General features: G+C 66.7%; 1 protein-coding gene across 1 annotated transcript; it reads left to right on the forward strand.

Annotated features, from left to right (window-relative positions):
* The first annotated feature begins 363 nt into the window (after positions 1-363).
* HCN2 (hyperpolarization activated cyclic nucleotide gated potassium and sodium channel 2) lies at positions 364-19,646 on the forward strand. Its single transcript, XM_023644251.2, has 8 exons — positions 364-999; positions 9,833-10,256; positions 11,399-11,560; positions 12,609-12,827; positions 13,904-14,050; positions 16,610-16,850; positions 17,029-17,193; positions 18,842-19,646. Exons 1-8 carry the CDS (start codon positions 383-385, stop codon positions 19,507-19,509), a joined length of 2,643 nt encoding a protein of 880 aa, XP_023500019.2. The 5' UTR covers positions 364-382; the 3' UTR covers positions 19,510-19,646.
* The last annotated feature ends 83 nt before the right edge of the window (positions 19,647-19,729 follow it).

The raw sequence follows: 19,729 nt of genomic DNA on the forward strand, positions 1-19,729 counted from the left end.
TGCCCTCGGACGGAGGCGACGAGCGCAGGGACAGGCCCCTCGCCAAGGACGCGCGCAGAGGCCGGGCCCGCTGACCTTGGGCGCGTCCTTCCGCTTCGCGGGCCTCAGTTTCCCCTCCTGGGGCGAGGCCTGCGCGTGTCTCCGAGGCCCGGGGCCGCGTGACCTTGGGCCGTCCCCGGCCCCGGGCCTCAGTTTCCCGGGCGCGCGCGGAGCGGGCGGGGCGGGGCGGGGCGGGGCGCGGGCGGAGGCGGGGCTCCGGTCCCGCCCGCCCTCGCCAGGCCCCGCCCCGCGGCTCCGCCCGCCCGCCCCGCCTCCCCCTCCCTCGGGCTCGGCCGGCGGCGGCGGCGGCGGCTCCCTCCGCACTGCCCGGCGCCGCCTCGCCATGGACGCGCGCGGGGGCGGCGGGCGGCCCGGGGAGAGCCCGGGCGCGACCCCCGCGCCGGGGCCGCCGCCGCCGCCGCCCGCGCCCCCCCAGCCGCAGCCGCCGCCGCCGCCGCCGCCCGCGCCGCCCCCGGGCCCGGGGCCCGCGCCCCCCCAGCAGCCGCCCCGCGCCGAGCCGGCGCCCCCGGAGGCGGCGGACGAGGGCGGCCCTCGGGCCCGGCTCCGCAGCCGCGACAGCTCGTGCGGCCGGCCGGGCACCCCGGGCGCGGCCAGCACGGCCAAGGGCAGCCCGAACGGCGAGTGCGGGCGCGGCGAGCCGCAGTGCAGCCCCGCGGGGCCCGAGGGCCCGGCGCGGGGCCCCAAGGTGTCGTTCTCGTGCCGCGGGGCGGGCGCGGGCCCGGGGCCGGCGGACGAGGCGGGCAGCGAGGAGGCGGGCCCGGCGGGGGAGCCGCACGGCAGCCAGGCCAGCTTCATGCAGCGCCAGTTCGGCGCGCTCCTGCAGCCCGGCGTCAACAAGTTCTCGCTGCGGATGTTCGGCAGCCAGAAGGCGGTGGAGCGCGAGCAGGAGCGCGTCAAGTCGGCGGGGGCCTGGATCATCCACCCCTACAGCGACTTCAGGTGCGGCGCCGCGGGGGGCGCGGCGAGCGGGCGCGCACGGTGGCCGTCCTTGGAGCGCCTCGCAGGGCGGGGCGGCGCGCCCCGCGGGTGACCTAGGGGCCCCCTGGTGACCTCAGGCGCGTCCGGGACCCGCCCCGGAATGACCTGGGTGCGCGGGGCTCCGCCCTTGGAGGGGCGCTGGGAGGCGCGCGCGGGTTGCCGCCGTGACCCCGGCGCGCCCCCTCCCGCGCACCTGACATCCCCCGCCCCGCGGGGTGGGCGCACGTCACGGGCCGCAGGACCGGGGTCTGAGCGCGCAGGGGCGGAGAGGACGAATAGAGGGGAAAGTGAGCGCCCAGGAGGCGGCGGCGCGGAAGGAGGGAGGAGGGAAGGAAGGGCGCCCGGAGTGGAAGGACGCGCCCGGAGAGGCTGGCGGCGAAGGGGTTAAGCGAACACGGCCCCCTCCCACGGTCGCCGCCTGCGCCCCGCGCCGCAGCCAGGCGCGTCCCAGGTCCCCGGGCCTGGGCACCGCGTGAGGAGGGGGCACCGAGAGGCCCCGGCGCTATGTCTTCTCTGAGCCGCGTCAGCCCAGCGCCGGGTGGTGTGCCCATGTGTCAGTGGGTGTGTGGATGCTGATGTGGATTAAGCCGGTGGATGCGCGGAAGGGCTCAGAGCGAGGCCCGGCACAGGTCACGGGCTGTGTGTGTTTGCGGTTCTGGCTCCTGGGCGTGCGCATGGCCTGCGAGTGCGAACGGTGCGGATCACTGCAGGCCGTGTGTGTGGTCACGGGCATGTGACCGCGGGGGGCGGGGGTCCTAGGGGTGAGGGCCGAGCGAGGGGGGGAGGCGTGTCCCTAGGGGTGTGTCTGCGGGGTGGGTCACTGGTGTGTGCTGGAGAGAGATGGGGTGTGTGAGCGTGTGTGTGCCCGGGCGGGTGTGCTTCGGCGGGCAGTGGGGGCGAGCTGTGTACGTGGGGGATGTGTGTCCGGGGAGCCGGGCGCTGAGGGTCCCTGTGGGTCCCGCCGCCGCCGGGCCCGTCTCTCCGCCGGGCGCGGTTTCAGCACCGCGGACAGCAGCCGCGTCCCCTGGGCCGGAGCCCGGTCCGCGACCCCACTGGCTCCTGGGTCCCCAGAGCCGGGAAAGGGGCTGTGGGCTCTCCCCTTCCTTGGCCCTTCCCCAAGCCCCAGTGCTTGACAAACAAGGAAACTGAGGCCCAGGGCACAGAGTCGGGGACAGAGGCTGGAAGGAAGTCCGGGATTCCAACCTCTCAGCCCTCAGCCCTCCCCTGGGAGGTGGATGCTGGACTGGCTTGACCACTGGCTCGGGTTGTGGGAGAGGCCAAGGTTCCGGGGGCCCCGGGGGGAGGCCCAGATGGCTCAGCGTTCCTCTGTCGACGGTCCAGGCCCAGAGAGCATCTCGGTGCGTGAGATGCGGACAGACTCGAGTCCCAGGCTTCCCGGCCTGCCTGGCCCCACTGTGAATGGACAGCTAGTGCCAGCTGGCTGGGCAGGGACGTCAGTGACATGCTGGGCAGGGGGAGGGGCTGCAGAAAGTAGCCATTCCCCCGTCCCCTCCGGCGTGTCTGCCTGCAGCGTCCCCTGGGTGGTGGGAGGCCCCGGGCTTCCTCTTGGCTGCAGAGGGGGTTGTGTGTGGCCTGGGGTGAGGGCTGCCCGGAGGAGGTGTTGGGCCTCCCCGTCCTGTGGCCCCCATTGAGCAGCCACCATGGGACCCTGGGCAGGCCATGCGGTCCGGCTGCACAGATGACGGGTAAAATAGAGGGGAGCAAGCGGGGGCCAGTGTGGGCCCTAGTAGCTGGGACTAGGGGAGCCACAGTCAAATTAAAAACTTAAGGTGTCGCCAAGCTGGGGTGCAGCAGGACCTCCACAAGCCCCTGTGTTTCGGGAACTGTGCCCCCCCCCCCCAGACCCTTCATTTGATACAGGGGCAGACCCCAAGCACCCGACCGAAGCAACACTTCCTAAACCCACCCTGGGCCGGGCGCTGTCGGAGCACCTGACCAATGTCGATTAATCCTCATGTCAGGAAAGGGGGGCACAGAGAGGTAAAGTCACCGGCCCAAAGCCACACAGCTCATCAGGGGCAGATGGGGGAGTCAGCCTGCAGGCCCCAATGTCCACGCTCTTGACCACCAGGCAGCCCGGCCTCTGGCCAGGTCCTGTCCAGGCCAAGAAGAATGGGAGGAAATAGGCATTCTGGGGATCGTTCAAGATGTCAGGGGCGCCCGGGCCTGGGCTGTGGGTTGTCTCTATGTTTGCGTGTGTGTGTTCGTGTTTAGAAACCCAGCATGGAGCCTGCGGGTCTGTTTTTCCACGATTGCTTCCCCTTGTGCTCACCACCGTCCCGTTGGGGCCCGTATCTGCCCACCGCATGCGATTGACAAGGGAGGGGGGTGGAGAGGGACCCCCAGGCCCCCAGGTCCCGCCCGGGCGCGCTGCAGCTCCACTCCCCGAGCTGTGACTCTGTTGCCAGTGGAGCCCGTCCCATGCGCACGGGCCTGGCACCCACCTGGCACCAAGAATGGGACAGTTAATGTTGGTGGCCTGGAACAGCCCTGGCCGTGCCGCCCTCTGTGTTTGCAGAGGCCCCGGGGAGGGAGGCTCTTGACAAATGGACCTGGGCGGAGGGAGGTGTCCCCGGGTGGGGGGGCCAGAGAACAGCTGGGCCAAGGCCAGGAGGCAGGAGTGCGTGGGGCCGGCCGTGCTGGGGACAGTGTCCTGGGCGGTCTGCAGAGAGACCTGTGCTGCCTGGGCCTGGCCTCCAGTCCCCGCTGGGCCTCGCTGCCTCGGTTTCCCCAAATGCGGCACTATGAGGGGGAGGTGCATGCCAGCATCTCTCCGGGCCTCAGATCTCACCCCCTTTCTGCTCCCCGTCCGTGGAGCTCGAGCCTTTGCACCCCATCCTCCCGACGCTTGCCCTCCCCGCTCCGGCTCCCGGGTCGCCTCCCCAGGCCGGCCCTGCCTGCCCGTCGGCATGGCCCCATCTGGTGCCCACACTGCCCGCCCGCCCGCCCGCACTCCCTCCCCAGTGACCTTGCTGCTCAGCGCTGCTCACCTGCCTCCCGGCCCGGCCACGGGCTCACGGCCTGTCGAGGTCCCCGTCCCTCCCTGGGGCCGGGCCACACGGGGGCCCAGGACGTGTCTGGGGACCAGGCGACAGGCACGTGGGGTGCTGGGCAGAGGCGGGTCTGCTCGCGACCTGGTGTCCCGCGCGGCTCTGGACCAGCCCGGGCCCGCCTGAGGCTGTTCCCACACCAGCGCAGCGGGGCCACGGCTCACACGCAGCCGTCTTGGGAGGCGACCCTGGGGCAGGCGGGCGGCCGAGGCGCGAGTTCCAGACACAGAGGGGAGGGTTGGGATCAGGAGGTTTGACTTTCCTTCTTTGGCGACAAACGTGAAAACCAACTGATGAAGGAGGGTGGTGGGCCTCGCGGAGCGCCTGGGGCCTTCTGCGTCTGCCCCAAAATAATTTAAAAAATAAATGTAGTTAATTCCCGCTCCCTTCACCCCGGTGGCCCTGATTCTGGGGGCCAGACGGGCTCGAACGTGCCGAGTCTGAGGTGGTGAAGCAGGAGGTGGAGGGGGGCGTGCGGGGACCCCGTCTCCCGTCCTGGGTTGTTGGCTTCTCCTGCCGCTTCCCACCGCCTCCTCGGCTGGTCGTCGTGGGAGTGACCTGGAGGTCGGGGGGGCCCCGGTGGGTCTGGGGTTTTCCCTCAGGAGCTCCCAGTCTCCCTAGAGCGAGAGGGTGGGCAGCTGGCTCTTCACCGGCTCCTGAGGCTGTAAGTGCCTCTGGGGTCCGACCCGAGTCTCTCCTGCTGCGGGCGCGTCCTCCCGGGGAGGCCTGAGGGCCGAGAGAGGAGCCCGTCTCTTTTCTGGCCCCGGATGCCGCCCTGTATCTGTGTCCCATCCTCTGGGGCCCCCGGGGGACTGGGATGGTGGAGGGGGGCCGGCTTGAAGAACTGACGACAGGACCAGAGCCCGTGTCCCCCCCGCCCCAGCTGGCCCGGCGGATCAGTGGGGGATCAGGATGGGGCTCAGCAAATCCACGTGTCAGCTCACGGGAATAAACCAGCATTATCCAGAGTCGGGGCCGGGGGGCGGGGGCGAGGGTGACTCTGGACCCGGCACCCAGGCGCTCCGAGCGGGGGGGCCGTGGACAAACCTGTTTCCCAGGCGGGAGGCCCAGGACGCTCTGTGGTCCGTGCGAAGGGTCCGGCCGGGGCTCCTTCCTCTCTCCGGGGGCTTCCAGCCAGAATCTGGAATTTCTGGTCCCTGCATCTCCCACCTGAAAACCTTCACGTCCCCCAGCCCCCTCACGGCCCAGGGGCTCCGGGGCTGCTCCGGGGGTCCCTCAGGCCGCCCACTTGCTCAGCTGGACCCTGCTGCACCGCCCCCGTCAGCGAACCCACCCCACATCCAACCTGCAGAGGCCATCCGTCTCCTGCCTGGATGCCACCCTCGGCCCCCTTCCTGAACCCCCGCTGCCAGCAGCTTCCCTCTCACCTGAAACCTCCCACCGTGGTCCCGGAGGCCCCACGCCGTCTCTCATCTCCTCTCACCTCCCTTCACTCCCTCTACTCCAGCCCCGGCTGCCCGCTGGCCTTGGACCGGGAAGCCCCACGGCAGCCACGGGACCCCGGCACCTGCTGTTCCTTCTGCAGCAAACTGCGCCAGTCGGCTCCTTCTCCATCATCCGCCCAAATGCCGCCTCCTCCAAGAAGCCCTCCGTGCCCACCCCGGCTAAAGGGCCCCCTGTGAAGCATCCCGTCCATTTATCTGTGTGTGTGGGACGTCCGTCCCACGACCCCGGCTGGGCCCCCAGGTCGGTCCGGTCACCGCGTGTCCTCTGGGCCCAGCGCACAATCGGCCCCACGGCCTGCCCCGTCTTGGGATCACCTGGGAATCCGGCGTCTTCCCCGGCGAGAGTGTCCCTTTCATAAGCCCTGACGCCGGCTGGGATCCGTGACTCCATATCCGAGGGCTCGGCCCTGACCCTCCATCCCCGATCACCCTTAATCGCCCACTTCAGCCCCTGATCCCGCGGATTTGCTGAACGTAATTCCCACTGCTTCCTGCCCGGTTCTGGCTTCTCGCCCCTCGGTCCTGTGAGGAGGGAGCCGGCCGCCCTCGTCCACCGTGTCCCTGACCACCGGCCGTGTGGCCTTGGCCGAGCTCCCAGGATGCCCCTGCCCAGGGGTGGGGGGCAAAGACCCCCTGGCCCTCGTCTGGCGCCGCCCGCTCTGTCCTGGAGGAACGGGGCACTTGTCACCTCGGGAACTTCAAAGCGAGGGGCCCTGAGTGCCAGAAGCAGGAAGGTGACCCCATGGCCTGAGCTCCAGCCTGGAAGTCTGGCCGCCTGGGTTCTGTCACATAACACTTGCCGTGCCTCAGTTTCTCTGTCTGATGTTCTTGCTGAGCATCCCCCGGGACGGCTGAGCGGCTGCTCCCTGGTCCCAGCCGGGGTCTGACAAGGGAGAGCCTGGCAGCCGCGGGCTGACTGTGCGCCAGGCCTCTGCTGCTGCCTGTGTCCCCCGTGGCCCCTGGGGCGGCCCAACGTGGGAGGCTGCTCCGTCCCCTCCCTGGACCCTCTGCCCCAGGCCTCAGTTTCCCCTCTTCCTCCTCCTGCCCCTTCCAGGGGGACCAGGCTGGCTGGAGGGACGAGGGTCAGGGCCCCAGGCCGGGTGGGGGGGGTTCTCCCCATTGGAGCTGGCAGGATGCCCCGGGGATGCGCTGGGCCGTCCTGCCCCTCAGCCCCGCCCTGGTCCCCTGTCCTCTGCTCCGGCTGCTCTGAGCCCGGGGACGCCACCCGCCTGGAAGACAGGCCGCACCACGTGACGGCGGGGGGGAGGGGGCTGGGCCTCCGGCCTGCAGGGGCCGTTCCCGGACAGTGGGGGCAGTGGACAGGGGGCGGGCCCTGGGGGCTGCGGGCCTGGGTCTCAGTTCTTTGTCTTCACTCCCGGGCTGGGCCACTGCTCCGGTCTGTCAGTGGGGAAGTGGTGCCTGCCCCTCCCTCACCCCACCCCAAGGATAGAAGGGGAGACCGTCAAGTACGCCCTCAGCTCTGTGGCCATTTAGATTGTTTCTAGGCCCCCTTGGTGGTTTCTAGGCCCCTGGTGGTTTCTAGTCACCCCCATGGTCTCTGGCTCCCTGGTGGTTTCTAGGACCCCCCTGGTGGTTTCTAGCTATCCCCCCCGTGGTTTCTAGGCGGCCCGGCCTTCTCAGTTACTCTTTCCTGCTTGCTTGGTCGTGTGCCATGAAGGAGGGAGTCAGGTCTCAGTCCAGAGAAGACTCGGGGCAGGATTAGCTGTGCAGTGGATGCCCTAGGGGTTGGGGACGGGGAGCGGGGCCAGGAGGCAGGTGGGACCCCCAGTCCCGTCGGATGCTGGGCCCTGGGGCTCTGGAGGATGAGCAGATGCCCCAGCGCCGGAGTCTGAGCCCCACAATTCGTCTAGATTCAGGCAAAGGAGGGGTCGAATTTCCAGCAGTCATTTGATTTTGCCCTTCACACGCACCCCCGGGTCACGTGGCCCCGTCTAGTTCTCAAGGTCTTCATCCACCCCGGGCGGGTTTTGCAGCTCCCTCCCCATGGTGGTGAGGCCCCGAGGCCGCTCATCACGGGTGGGCCGGGCAGCCTCAGGGGGACCCTCCAAGGCTGCCACTCCCTGGGCTCCCCCAAGATGGATAGAAGAAGAGACTGAGGTTCCCAGAGGCTGGAGGCACTTGCCCAAGGTCACGCCTGCCCGAGGGCAGGAGAGCTGGGTGTCAGCCCAGTCTGGCTGCTGCCTCCCCGGTGTCAGACGCTGGGTCCCTTCCAGGCTCTGGCTGTTGCAGACCGAGCTGCTGTGAACATCTTGGTACAAATCGCTTTTTAATTTTTTTCTCTTCCTCTTGGACAGTTTCCTTGGGCTCAATTCCCCGAAGTGGAACGCCTGGGTCACCAGGCAGGCGTGGCGTTTAATAGCTCTTCCCTCGCAGGGCCATCCAGAAAGAGCCAATTCACAGCGGCTCCCAAAATAGGGAGCTCTCTGAGGCCAGCACTGGATTTACGGCTTTTTATTTACTTGTGCTAATTTGGGCGAGTCTCTCCAGCCCCTTGGAACCTCAGTCTCTTCTTCTGTTCATGCGAGAGGAGAGGCCCAGGAGTGGCAGCCTTTGAGGTCCGTCCAGGCCCTGTCTGCCCACGTGGGATGGAGCCTTCTCTAAGTGGACATGGGGACTCCGGGCCGTGACGGGGAGGGAGCCGGGCCTACGGGAGGAGGAAACTCTCGAGAGAGCTGAGTGGGCTGACGTGATCCGGGGTGGGTGTCTCTGCAAAGTCAGGGGCAAAATCAAATAAATGACTCTGTTCAGAATTCGAGCCCTCCTTTACTTGAATCTAGACGGGGGTGTGGGTTCAGACCTCCAACCTGGGGCACTTGCTCCTCAGGAGACCCCCAGCCCCCCAGGGTCTTTTTTACAGTGTTAAACATATATATAACATGAAATTCAGCAGTTAACAACTTAAAAGTGCACAGTTGAGTGGCATTAAGTATAATTACATTGTTGTGCAACCATCGGCCGATCCATTTCCAGAACTTTCTCATCTTCCCAAACAGAAACTCCCATTCCCACCCCACCCCCCGCCCAGCCCCTGGCCCCCACGAGCCCGCTCTCTGTCTGTGGATCTGCCTGTTCTGGACGTTTCACGTCCATGGGGTCACACGCCGTGTGTCCTTCTGTGTCTGCTTCTCTCCCTGAGCGTCGTGTGTGCAGGTCCGTCCACGTGCGGCCGTGTCAGGGCCTCGCTCCTCTTCATGGCTGCATAATAGTCCAGCGTGTGGGTGGACTCATGTGTGTGTCTCTTCACCCACTGAGGGACCTTTGGGTGTGTCCACCGTCCGGCGCTGCTGTGGGCGCCTGCGTACAGGGGCTTGTTCGAGTCCCGGCTCTCGGGTCCTGGGAGCTGGACCGCGGCATCAGATGATGATTCTGTTTAACTTTTTGAGGAACCGACAGGCAGTCCTCCCTCGGAGCCGGTTTGATGTGCGTTTGCTCGGTTGCTATGGGGCCGGGCGTCTGTCTCTGTGGCCTTTTGCTGCGTCCGTATGTCCTCCTGGGAACGAGCTTTATTCAGAACACCGTGCCCGGCCATCAGCAGGTATTTTTTGAATGGCCGGGCCTTTCTCTGAGAGCGCTTCCCAGGCGGGGTTTTGGAACCGACCTCGGGGATGTGTATCGTCCTGGGTGTATCGCTCAGGTCCCTGCCAAGCTCTCTTCCTCCCTCCTGGACGGGCGCCCCGCCTCCTCCCTGTGTCTGGCCCTCAGGATTGCTTCCTGAAACGGAAACACAGCCAGACCCCTCCCCTCAGCCTTCCAGTGCCCCACGTGGAAGCTCGGCCGCGTGGGACGGCGTTGGGGCCCCGCAGCCCTGGACATCGGGCTGTGCACATCCAGCTCCCACCCTGCCCTCTCTGGCCCCCATGTCCCCACTGCGCCTGCCGCCCAGCAGCCCCAACGCTCCACATGCCCTCCCCACGCCCAGCTCCTCTCTGCTGCTCCTCTCTCCTTCTCCCTAATGTTTTCTGGATGCCGACTTGTGCCAGGACTGGGCCAGCGGGAGGGACCCGGGCTGGGGAAGCCCAGCGGGCAGTGGGGTGAGTTGGGTGCTGTCTTAGGCGTGGGAGGGCTTCCTGGAGGCGAGGTCCACGCCAGCCGTGAGCCAGGCCGAAGTCTCGGCTTTGCAGGAGGAGGGACGACCTGGGCTGGTCCTCGAAGGCACATGTGCCGGTGGGGACGGCGGCCCGCAGGGGTCACCACGAGGGCAAAGGCACAGAGCAGTGACGGCCCGCCTCCCCACAGGTTCTACTGGGACTTCACCATGCTGCTCTTCATGGTGGGGAACCTCATCATCATCCCCGTGGGCATCACCTTCTTCAAGGACGAGACCACGGCCCCGTGGATCGTGTTCAACGTGGTCTCGGACACGTTCTTCCTCATGGACCTGGTGCTGAACTTCCGCACGGGCATCGTGATCGAGGACAACACGGAGATCATCCTGGACCCCGAGAAGATCAAGAAGAAGTACCTGCGCACGTGGTTCGTGGTGGACTTCGTGTCCTCCATCCCCGTGGACTACATCTTCCTCATCGTGGAGAAGGGCATCGACTCCGAGGTCTACAAGACGGCGCGCGCCCTGCGCATCGTGCGCTTCACCAAGATCCTCAGTCTGCTGCGCCTGCTGCGCCTGTCGCGCCTCATCCGCTACATCCACCAGTGGGAGGAGGTGAGGGCGGCCCGGGGCCGGGCAGGGGCACAGGGGGCGGGGCCACGGGGACGGGGCGGGGCCACGGGGACGGGGCGGGGCCACGGATTGGGATGAGGGCTTGATGGACGCAGGGGGTGGGGACATGATACGGGGGCGGGGCCACGGGGACGGGGCGGGGCCACGGATGTGGGATGAGGGCTTGATGGGCGCAGGGGGTGGGGACATGATACGGGGGCGGGGCCACCGGGACGGGGCGGGGCCACGGATTGGGATGAGGGCTTGATGGGCGCAGGGGGTGGGGACATGATACGGGGGCGGGGCCACGGGGATGGGGCGGGGCCACCGATGTGGGATGAGGGCTTGATGGGCGCAGGGGGCGTGGACATGATACGGGGGCGTGGCCATGGGTGGGGCGGGGCTGTGGTGTGCGCAGGGGGCGTGGCCAGGGATGCGGTGGAGGGACTTTGATGGGTGCAGGAGGCGTGGCTGTGGGTATGTGGGCGGGGCCCGTGGTGTGGGGGCGGGGCCGTGATGGTGGCTCGGCTCCGGGCTCCGAGGGTCCAGGGCTGTGTCCCCAGGGAGAAGATAAACCCTGTGACAGGCACAGGAGCAGAGTCATGGGGGGGCCAAGGGGTGGGGTCACAGGGGTCCCTACGGGGCAGATCCGCAGGGTGGGGTCACCGAGAGCACAGTGCTGACCCTCGACGCATCCGTGCCCCTTCCCTTCATTCTGTCCTTGAGAGGAGGAATCCACAGTCCGTTGGCAATGGGGAAACTGAGGCTCAGGGAAGCAAAGTCACGCTCCTCTCCCCCAAGTCGGGACCCACCTCCTGCCGCCTGTGCCCAACGATGTCGCCCTCAGTTTCCAGGGCGGGACAAGGCTCCAGGGGGAAGCGAGTGGGCACGAGGTGGTCCAGAGAGAGAGGGTGGGCGGCGGGCTGGGCAGGGGCCACGTGTCTCCTCTAGGACGTTTCATCCACCAGAAGCAGCTGGGCCTCCCGGGAGCAGGGGCCGTACCGGCCGCGTGAGGGGGCGCCTCTCAGAGCGCTGCTGGGGGGAATGTGGGTCCCCTTGTCGGGGAGCGGGGGGGGAGCGTCTTCCTCCCGCTTCCCGCTGTCGGGGCGTCTGCGGGACCCTCACGCCGGCCCCTCCGCCCCCAGATCTTCCACATGACCTACGACCTGGCGAGCGCGGTCATGCGCATCTGCAACCTCATCAGCATGATGCTGCTGCTGTGCCACTGGGACGGCTGCCTGCAGTTTCTGGTGCCGATGCTGCAGGACTTCCCCCGCAACTGCTGGGTGTCCATCAATGGCATGGTGGTGAGCCCGCCCGCCCGCCGGCGGCCCGGCCCGCCGCGCAGACAGGGAAACTGAAGCCCCGGCTCAGACCCCAGCGCTCCCGCAGGAGTGCGCAACGCCTGAAACCCCCCATCAGGGCCCCTCGCGGCTCCGGTCCCCACTTTGAGCCTCTCAGACCCCAGACAGATGAGACGCACGTCCTTGACCGCGACGGCTGTGTCACCAGGGATGACATCGTCCCCTTACTTTTTTTACCCGGTCGCCTCCACTTTTTTATTCACGTGCATTTATTTAAAAGACCGTTTTATATCCTGACCCTCCAGTGGGAAAGTGCCTCATGGGCCAGAAATAAAAATCGATGGAGGGAGGCCCAGCGGCTGGGTGCGGGCAGGCGTTAAAGTCGGGTTGGCACCACGGGGAGCCTTTCTCCCGCCCACTGGGTGCGTCTGGGGTCGGGGGGGCATGCGATGCGCGTGGAGTCACGCACAGAGCAGGTGGGCGCTGGTGGGCGCGGAGCGGCAGAGGGCGCCCGCCCGGCGCCTGGCACAGCTGCCGGCTGAGGCGGCTCATTGTCTGGCAGACACGCGGGCCTGCTGTGCTGTTTCCTGAATGGGGCCCCGCCACCCCTCCCGCGGCCGGGTCAACCGAGGACTGGCAGGGGGTCCTCCCGGGCCCTCTGGCCCGATCCCGGTGTCCCCAGCTCACCGCCCCCGGGGATCCTTGGAACCTCTACATGCTCTCAGCCTCACAGACACTCTGATCAGAGGCTGCAAAGGGGCGGGGGCTCCTGAGCCCCCAGGGCCGGACTGTGGCCCTTCTGAGCCTCAGTTTCCCCAAGAGTGGAGTGAGGAGGCGGCTTCAGACCTGCCCCTGCCGCTTGCTCGCTGTGACACGCACACATCCTGTCACCTGCCTGAGTCTCAGTTTCTCTGGGTTACCTTTGGACACGGGGAACTCACCACCTCGGGTGCCCGGGGGAGGACGGGCAGGCGGGGCCCTTGGGGTCGGGGGGCTCCCTGGGGGCTGTGAGCCCCTACCCACCCGCCCCCCCCCCCCCGCGGCCTTGCAGAACCACTCGTGGAGCGAGCTCTACTCCTTCGCACTCTTCAAGGCCATGAGCCACATGCTCTGCATCGGGTACGGGCGGCAGGCGCCTGAGAGCATGACGGACATCTGGCTGACGATGCTGAGCATGATCGTGGGCGCCACCTGCTACGCCATGTTCATCGGCCACGCCACGGCCCTCATCCAGTCGCTGGACTCCTCGCGGCGCCAGTACCAGGAGAAGGTCTGAGAGGGGAGGCGCGGCCCTGGCCCGGGTCTGGGGGTTTGGGGAGGCCACCCCGCCATCCTTCCAGGTCCTGAGGGGGGTGGAAGCCCAGGGGGGAGACAGGAGTGAGGGGGTCGGAACGGGACGGGGCCAGGCCAGGGGCGTCACCCTGGGGCAGAAGGCACAGGGGGCACCTCTGTAGGAGGTGGGGCTCTCGTGGGGGTCTCTGCGCCGGCTCATGAGGGGCTGGGACGGGGAAGCGCCCAGCAGGGTGGCTGGAGAACACACCACGCGGCCGGGCCCCAGGGGAAGCCTCGGGGAAGCGAGGATGCCGGGCCTCTCGGATCTGTCCTCGGGGTGGGGGGCCTCCATGAGGCTAGTCCTGGGGCTGGGGGCCGAGAAGGGCCGAGGGAGAGCGAGCATTGAGTCTAGCTTCACTCTCCACTCTGTGCCTCAGTTTCCCCTCCGTAAGGCCCAGGGTGAGCTTGGGCTCCCCTGCCAGACGCTGCCCCGTCTGTCCCGCCCCACTGCCCCCTCGCCAGCCTGGCTGGGCAGCCGCGAGCCCCCCCGCAGTGCCAGCCGGGTCGGCCGGGTCAGCTGGGCCCGGTGCCAGCGCCCCGGCTGTCCGGAAGCCGCGGGCCTCGCACCCAAACAGGAGCTGGTGCCACCACCCGCCCGCCGTCACGGGTTCCGCTGAGCTCAGGGCAGCTGTGGCCGGGCGGAAGCGGGGCCGGGGCCCCCCTGGGGCACCATCCTGGAGACAGCAGGGCCTGGCACCCCCGCCCTGCTCAGAGGGGTTGAGCGGTGGTTTCTAGAAAGGTCATCGGGAGGGGGGCTGGGGCCAGCGGCCGAGACTGGGGTCTCTGGGACAGAGTCCAGCATCTCAGGGGACCCCTCTGAGGGCCTGGGGCCCCGGGGGGGGTTGCCAGATAAAACTCAGGACGCGGGAGTGACCTTTCACGTCGGCCCGTCCCCACGCCGCGCCCAACTCGTTGCCTGTGTGTCTGACGTCCGATGGAGCCGGGCATCCTGGGTCTGTCGCTGTGGTCGGGGGTCCCAGCGGGGATGCTGACGCGGCCCCCCCCCCCTTACAGTACAAGCAAGTGGAGCAGTACATGTCCTTCCACAAGCTGCCCGCCGACTTCCGCCAGAAGATCCACGACTACTATGAGCACCGCTACCAGGGCAAGATGTTCGACGAGGACAGCATCCTGGGCGAGCTGAGCGGGCCACTGCGCGAGGTGAGGCGCGGCCTCCGGGCGAGCAGGAAGGACTGAGGCCACAGTGGTGCCTGAGGGGGCGGCTCAGAAGGATGGAGCGGGGAGGCGGCTGGGGGTGAGCCTGTGGGCCCCAGGGGAGCGCGCGGCCTGGACACAGGCCCGAGGTCTGCGTGGGGGGCTCTGAGGCTTCTTCCTGGGGGGGCACTGACTTCACTATGTTTGATAATTTTCACTCGTTCGTTCATTCATTCATTCATTCATTCCTTCATTCATAGACAGACCTCACAGACCAGAACACGAGTAAAACTCAGCGGGTTTTAGCGCAGTCAGAGTGGTGTACTCACCACCATTGCCTACACTCCTATCCCCCAAAGGACACGGGTGCCCGTGGGCCGTCTCCCCCCACCCGGCCCTGTACTTGGCCGTTACGTAGCTGTCCACACGGCTCCGTGTTCAGAGGTTTCCCGGCTTCCGTCCGGCCCTCTGCCCGCCGTGTCCCCCGTCTCCTCTTTAACACGAAACCAGGGTGCACGCTCGGGGGTGTGGGCCCCTCGCTCGGCTGCCTGCCCCGGATCCGGACGCCAGGCACTGGGTCCCCCGGAGTGGGCTGCGCGTTGCGGGAGGAGCCTCAGGCCGTCCCCCAGCACCGCCGGCCCCTCAGAGCTGTTTTATTTGCGTTTCTCTGCGACCTGTCGTGACTTTTGCTGTTTTTCTGCAGGCCTTCGGGCCTTTCTGTTGTTTTCAGCAATTCCAGCTGGAGGACTTCAACTCTTTCTGACACAGATTTCCATCCCGATGGCCCTTTGTCTATTAACTTTTTTGGCTGTGGTGGAGTTTTAGGCTGCACACAGCAGGTGCTCCACGTGTGCTTTGCTGTATGCAGTAGGTGCCAAATGTGTGCTTGCTGTGCAGAGCAGGTGCTCAGCAAGCACCTTCTTAGTATGGACAGCAGGCGGGCGATACATACTTGCTGTGCAGAGTCGGCTCCGATACCTGCCTGCTGTATACAGCAGGTGCACAATACTTGCATGGCACCAGAACCTGGTGTAGTTTCACATCCCACATGTGGACCCCTGACCCCTCTGGAGTCCGCCCTGGACCGTGACGTGACGATAGGATTTGGGCTCCTCTTCCGCCGCGGGGCGGACACATCCGGCTTTGCCCCGTGACCGGGGCCACTTCTGCCTTCAAGTCCAGCCCCGTTGTGCTCGGGTCTATTTCTGGCCGTCTGCTCCATGGGGGTCGAGCCCCCGCCGCCTGAATCAGAGGCTCCCCACGCGTCTCGGCGGCTGGGAGGGCCGGCCCGGCCCTCGCTCTCCTCTTTCACCGGCTTCCTGCTCTTTGTGCTGCGAATTGTGCCGTTTTGCTGTTTTGCTGGTTTGTCCTAAATGCACTCGACCAGCTCCCGTTCCTGAAAGCAGACCTGGTGGCATTTCGCTGGGGTCGCGTTACGTCACGAGTGGACGGCGGGGGGGACGTCTCTGGTCCTCACGACGGTCAGAGTCCCGTGTGCGGCACCGCGTGTCCCACTCCCCTCTGTGCCTTTGGGAGCGTTTCTGAGTTTTCTTCAAGGAGTTTGGACATTTCTTGTCAAATTCAGGCCGCGCCTTTCGGCTGAGGTCCTGGCGCCGGTGTGAGTGGGGTCGTCTCCCCCGTTTTAGCTTCTGCTGAGAGGGTTTGGTTTGTAAATGTGGAGGCTCTTGATTTCTTCTCAAAGTGAGCTCCCTTCTGACCGAAATGCATCCTCCGGCACAGCGTCCGTGCCGCAGGGCTCTTGACGGACGGGCGAGGAGTGAAACCCCCGTGTGACGCCTCCCAGATCACACGTGGGACGACTCCGGCCCCCAGGAGCCTCTTGGCCCAGGGCAGCCGTCACCGGACGTCCATCCACCCGATTGGTTTTGAGGTTCTTGGTTTCCACGTTGACTTTTTTTTATCACTTGCTACTTTGACGAACTTCCCACATTGTTACCGCTTCCCACTGATTCTTTAGGGTTTCTGGGCGGTCGCATCAGCAGAGGCAGTTTTACTTTTCCCTTCCCATTCCTTATGTCTCCGAGTGCCTTTTCTTGTCCAATCGTGTCACCCGGCGTCACCAACACGGAGTTACGTGTGGGGAATCTGTGCGCGTCTGTTCTCGCTCCTTTCATGGCAAAACCTCCAGTGTCGGCCTGTTAAGAAAGACGGATTTCGGGGCCGGCCCGGTGGAGCAGTGGTTAAGTGTGCATGTTCCGCTTCTCGGCGGCTCGGGGTTCGCCGGTTCGGATCCTGGGTGCGGACGTGGCACCGCTTGGCACGCCATGCTGTGGTATGCGTCCCGCATAGAAAATAGAGGAAGATGGGCACGGATGTGAGCTCAGGGCCAGTCTTCCTCAGCAAAAAGAGGAAGATTGGCAGCAGATGTTAGCTCAGGGCTAGTCTTCCCCCCCAAAAAAGAAAGATGGATTTCAGGTCAAAGTGTTGAACTTTCACAGACAAAGAAACTGAGGGTTCGAGAGGTGAACCGGGCCCAGAGGTGGGGCGAGACGGGAGGCGAGAGCGGGCCGTGTGCTGATGTGGCCCCACCTCCTGACCCTGCAGGAAATCGTCAACTTCAACTGCCGGAAGCTGGTGGCCTCGATGCCGCTGTTTGCCAACGCTGACCCCAACTTCGTCACGGCCATGCTGACCAAGCTCAAGTTCGAGGTCTTCCAGCCGGGCGACTACATCATCCGCGAGGGCACCATCGGGAAGAAGATGTACTTCATCCAGCACGGCGTGGTCAGCGTGCTCACCAAGGGCAACAAGGAGATGAAGCTGTCCGACGGCTCCTACTTCGGGGGTGAGCGTCGGCAGGCCCCCACCCGGGGATGGAGGAGGGGGTGGGGCGGCTGGTGGGCCTCGGGAAGGGGCTCTGGGAGGCCAGAGCACACCCGTGGTGGCCGGGAGGGCCCCGAGGGTGGCCGGGGGCAGCTGGGTGTTGCCCGGCGGCTGAGGACGCCTCCCCGCACTGCGCGCAGAGATCTGCCTGCTGACGCGGGGCCGGCGCACGGCAAGCGTGCGGGCTGACACCTACTGCCGCCTCTACTCACTGAGCGTGGACAACTTCAATGAGGTGCTGGAGGAGTACCCCATGATGCGGCGGGCCTTTGAGACCGTGGCCATCGACCGCCTGGACCGCATCGGTGAGCAGCTGCGGGAGGGGCTGAGGCTTGGATGGGAGGCAGCGGGGCCGAGCTGACCCTCAGGGCCCCCCTGGTCCCCAGACCGGATCCTCTGACCTGCTTTCTCCCCTGGCCAAATGCAGCCCGTTTCCCAGAAAGTGTGGGTGTCCCCAGCTGTCAGAACTTCTGCTCACTTGGCAAACATCTGTTGAGCACCTTGTGTGCCAGGAGGTGTAGACGGTGAGCCGCGGGGCCGGCCCTGGGCCGCCCTCAAGAGGCTTCTGTTGTGGAGGAGGGGCTGGGGGTGGTGGTGGGGGGGCCCTTGTAGTGCTGAGTGGAGACTAGGAGGAGGAGTGACCAGACAGCAAGGGAGAAGGTGTATTCTAGGAGTGGACACGGCATGTGCAAAGGCCCTGAGGTGGGGGCGAGGCCTGGCAGCTGGGAGGAGGGAGTCTGGGGGACAGGAGGGGCCTCATGGGCTGTGGGGGAGGAGTTTGGACTGTCAATCAGGAGCAATGAGGGTCACAGTGATGCTAGGCAGGGGAGGACCTGGTCAGATTTGCGTTCCAGAGGGGTGGAGGTGGCCTTGCCTGCAGGGGGAGGCAGGGACCTCAGAAACTGTTGAGGTGAAGCCCTAGGGACTTGCTGATGACGAGACCCAGGATCAGGGAGGTGGCCCCTGGGGCTATTTGTGGGAATAAAGATGACGGCTGGAGAAGCAGGCCTGGGTGGGGGGAAGAGATGTTAGAGGGAACACTTCCCAGTACACAGGCAGCGCTCAACACGTTTATGGACAACTGGCACTTGACAACCTGCTGTGCACAGTAGGCACTCAGCACATGCTGTGTAGATGGTAGGCACTCAGCACTGGCTGTGCACAAGCATGTGTTCTGGGTGTGATGCTGTACACAGCAGGTGCTCAGTATATGACTGCTGTGCACAGCACACTCATACCTGCTTGCAGTATGTAGGAGCTCCCACGTGTGCTTCCTGTATACATTGGGCGCCCACACCTGCTTACTCTACATGGCAGACACTCGTACTTGCTCGCTGTATGTAGGAGGAGCTCCCGCGTGCTCGCTGTATACAGCAGATGCCCCTGCCCTCCTGGTGTATGAAGGAGGAGCTCTGCTGGGCGTTCGCTGTATACAGTGGGCGCCCACACCTGCTTACTCTACATAGCCAACGCTCATACTGCTTTCTGCATGGAGGAGGAGCTCCCGCGTGCTCGCTGTATACAGCAGGCGCCCCTGCCCTCCGGGTGTATGAAGGAGGAGCTCTCCTGGGCGCTCGCTGTATACAGCAGATGCCCCTGCCCTCCTGGTGTATGAAGGAGCTCTGCTGGGCGCTCGCTGTATACAGTGGGCGCCTACACTTGCTTACTCTACATGGCAGACACTCATACTTGCTGTAGGTAGGAGGAGCTCCCGCGTGCTCGCTGTATACAGCAGGCGCCCCTGCCCTCCCGGTGTATGAAGGAGGAGTTCCCACGCAATCACTATACACTAGGCGCCCGCGTTCCTGGTGCACGAAGGAGGAGCTCTGCTGGGCGCTCGCTGTATGCAGTGGGCGCCCACACCTGCTTACTCTACTCAGCTGACACTCATACCCGCTCGCTGTATACAGCCGGCGCCCGCCCGCCGCGCTGACACCCCCGCCCCCCCCGCAGGCAAGAAGAACTCGATCCTGCTGCACAAGGTGCAGCACGACCTCAGCTCGGGCGTGTTCAACAACCAGGAGAACGCCATCATCCAGGAGATCGTCAAGTACGACCGCGAGATGGTGCAGCAGGCGGAGCTGGGCCAGCGCGGGCTCTTCCCGCCGCCGCCGCCGCCGCAGGTCACCTCGGCCATCGCCACGCTGCAGCAGGCCGTGGCCATGAGCTTCTGCCCGCAGGTGGCGCGCCCGCTCGTGGGGCCGCTGGCGCTCGGCTCGCCGCGCCTCGTGCGCCGCGCGGCCCCGGGGCCCGCGCCCGCCGCCAGCCCCCCGGGCGCGCCCGCCAGCCCCCGGGCGCCGCGGACCTCGCCCTACGGCGCGCCCGGCTCCCCCGCCGCGCCCCGCGGGCCCGCGCTGCCCGCCCGCCGCCTGAGCCGCGCGTCGCGCCCGCTGTCGGCCTCGCAGCCCTCGCTGCCCCACGGCGCGCCCGGCCCCGGCCCCGGCCCCGGCCCCGCCGCCTCCGCGCGCGCCGCCAGCAGCTCCACGCCGCGCCTGGGGCCCGCGCCCGCCGCCCGCGCCGCCGCGCCCAGCCCGGACCGCAGGGACTCGGCCTCGCCCGGCGCCGCCGGCGGCCTCGACCCGCTGGACTCCGCGCGCTCGCGCCTCTCGTCCAACTTGTGACCCTCGCCGCGCCGCCCCGCGGGCCCGGCGGGCCGGGGGCGGGCCGCCACCCAGACCAAAGCCATGCCATTGCGCCGCCCGGCCCGCCCGCCGCCCGCCCCAGAAGCCATAGAGGAGACGTAGGTAGTTGTAGTCGGATGGGCGGGCCGGCCGGCGGGGCGGGCAGCCTGCGCCCCCGCGTCCCCCATCGCCCTGCGCCCACCCACATCGCCCCTGCCCG

This window comes from Equus caballus, chromosome 7 (genome assembly GCF_041296265.1).
Source record: "Equus caballus isolate H_3958 breed thoroughbred chromosome 7, TB-T2T, whole genome shotgun sequence".
Lineage (NCBI taxonomy): Eukaryota > Metazoa > Chordata > Mammalia > Perissodactyla > Equidae > Equus > Equus caballus.

Bases quoted from the DNA above. Each gene is read 5' to 3' on its own strand.
- HCN2 (XM_023644251.2), top strand. From the start codon at position 383: ATGGACGCGCGCGGGGGCGGCGGGCGGCCCGGGGAGAGCCCGGGCGCG. The intron at 12,828-13,903 runs GTCTGAGAGGGG...CCCCCCTTACAG, and splicing joins GGCGCCAGTACCAGGAGAAG to TACAAGCAAGTGGAGCAGTA. The intron at 17,194-18,841 runs GTGAGCAGCTGC...CCCCCCCCGCAG, and splicing joins CGACCGCCTGGACCGCATCG to GCAAGAAGAACTCGATCCTG.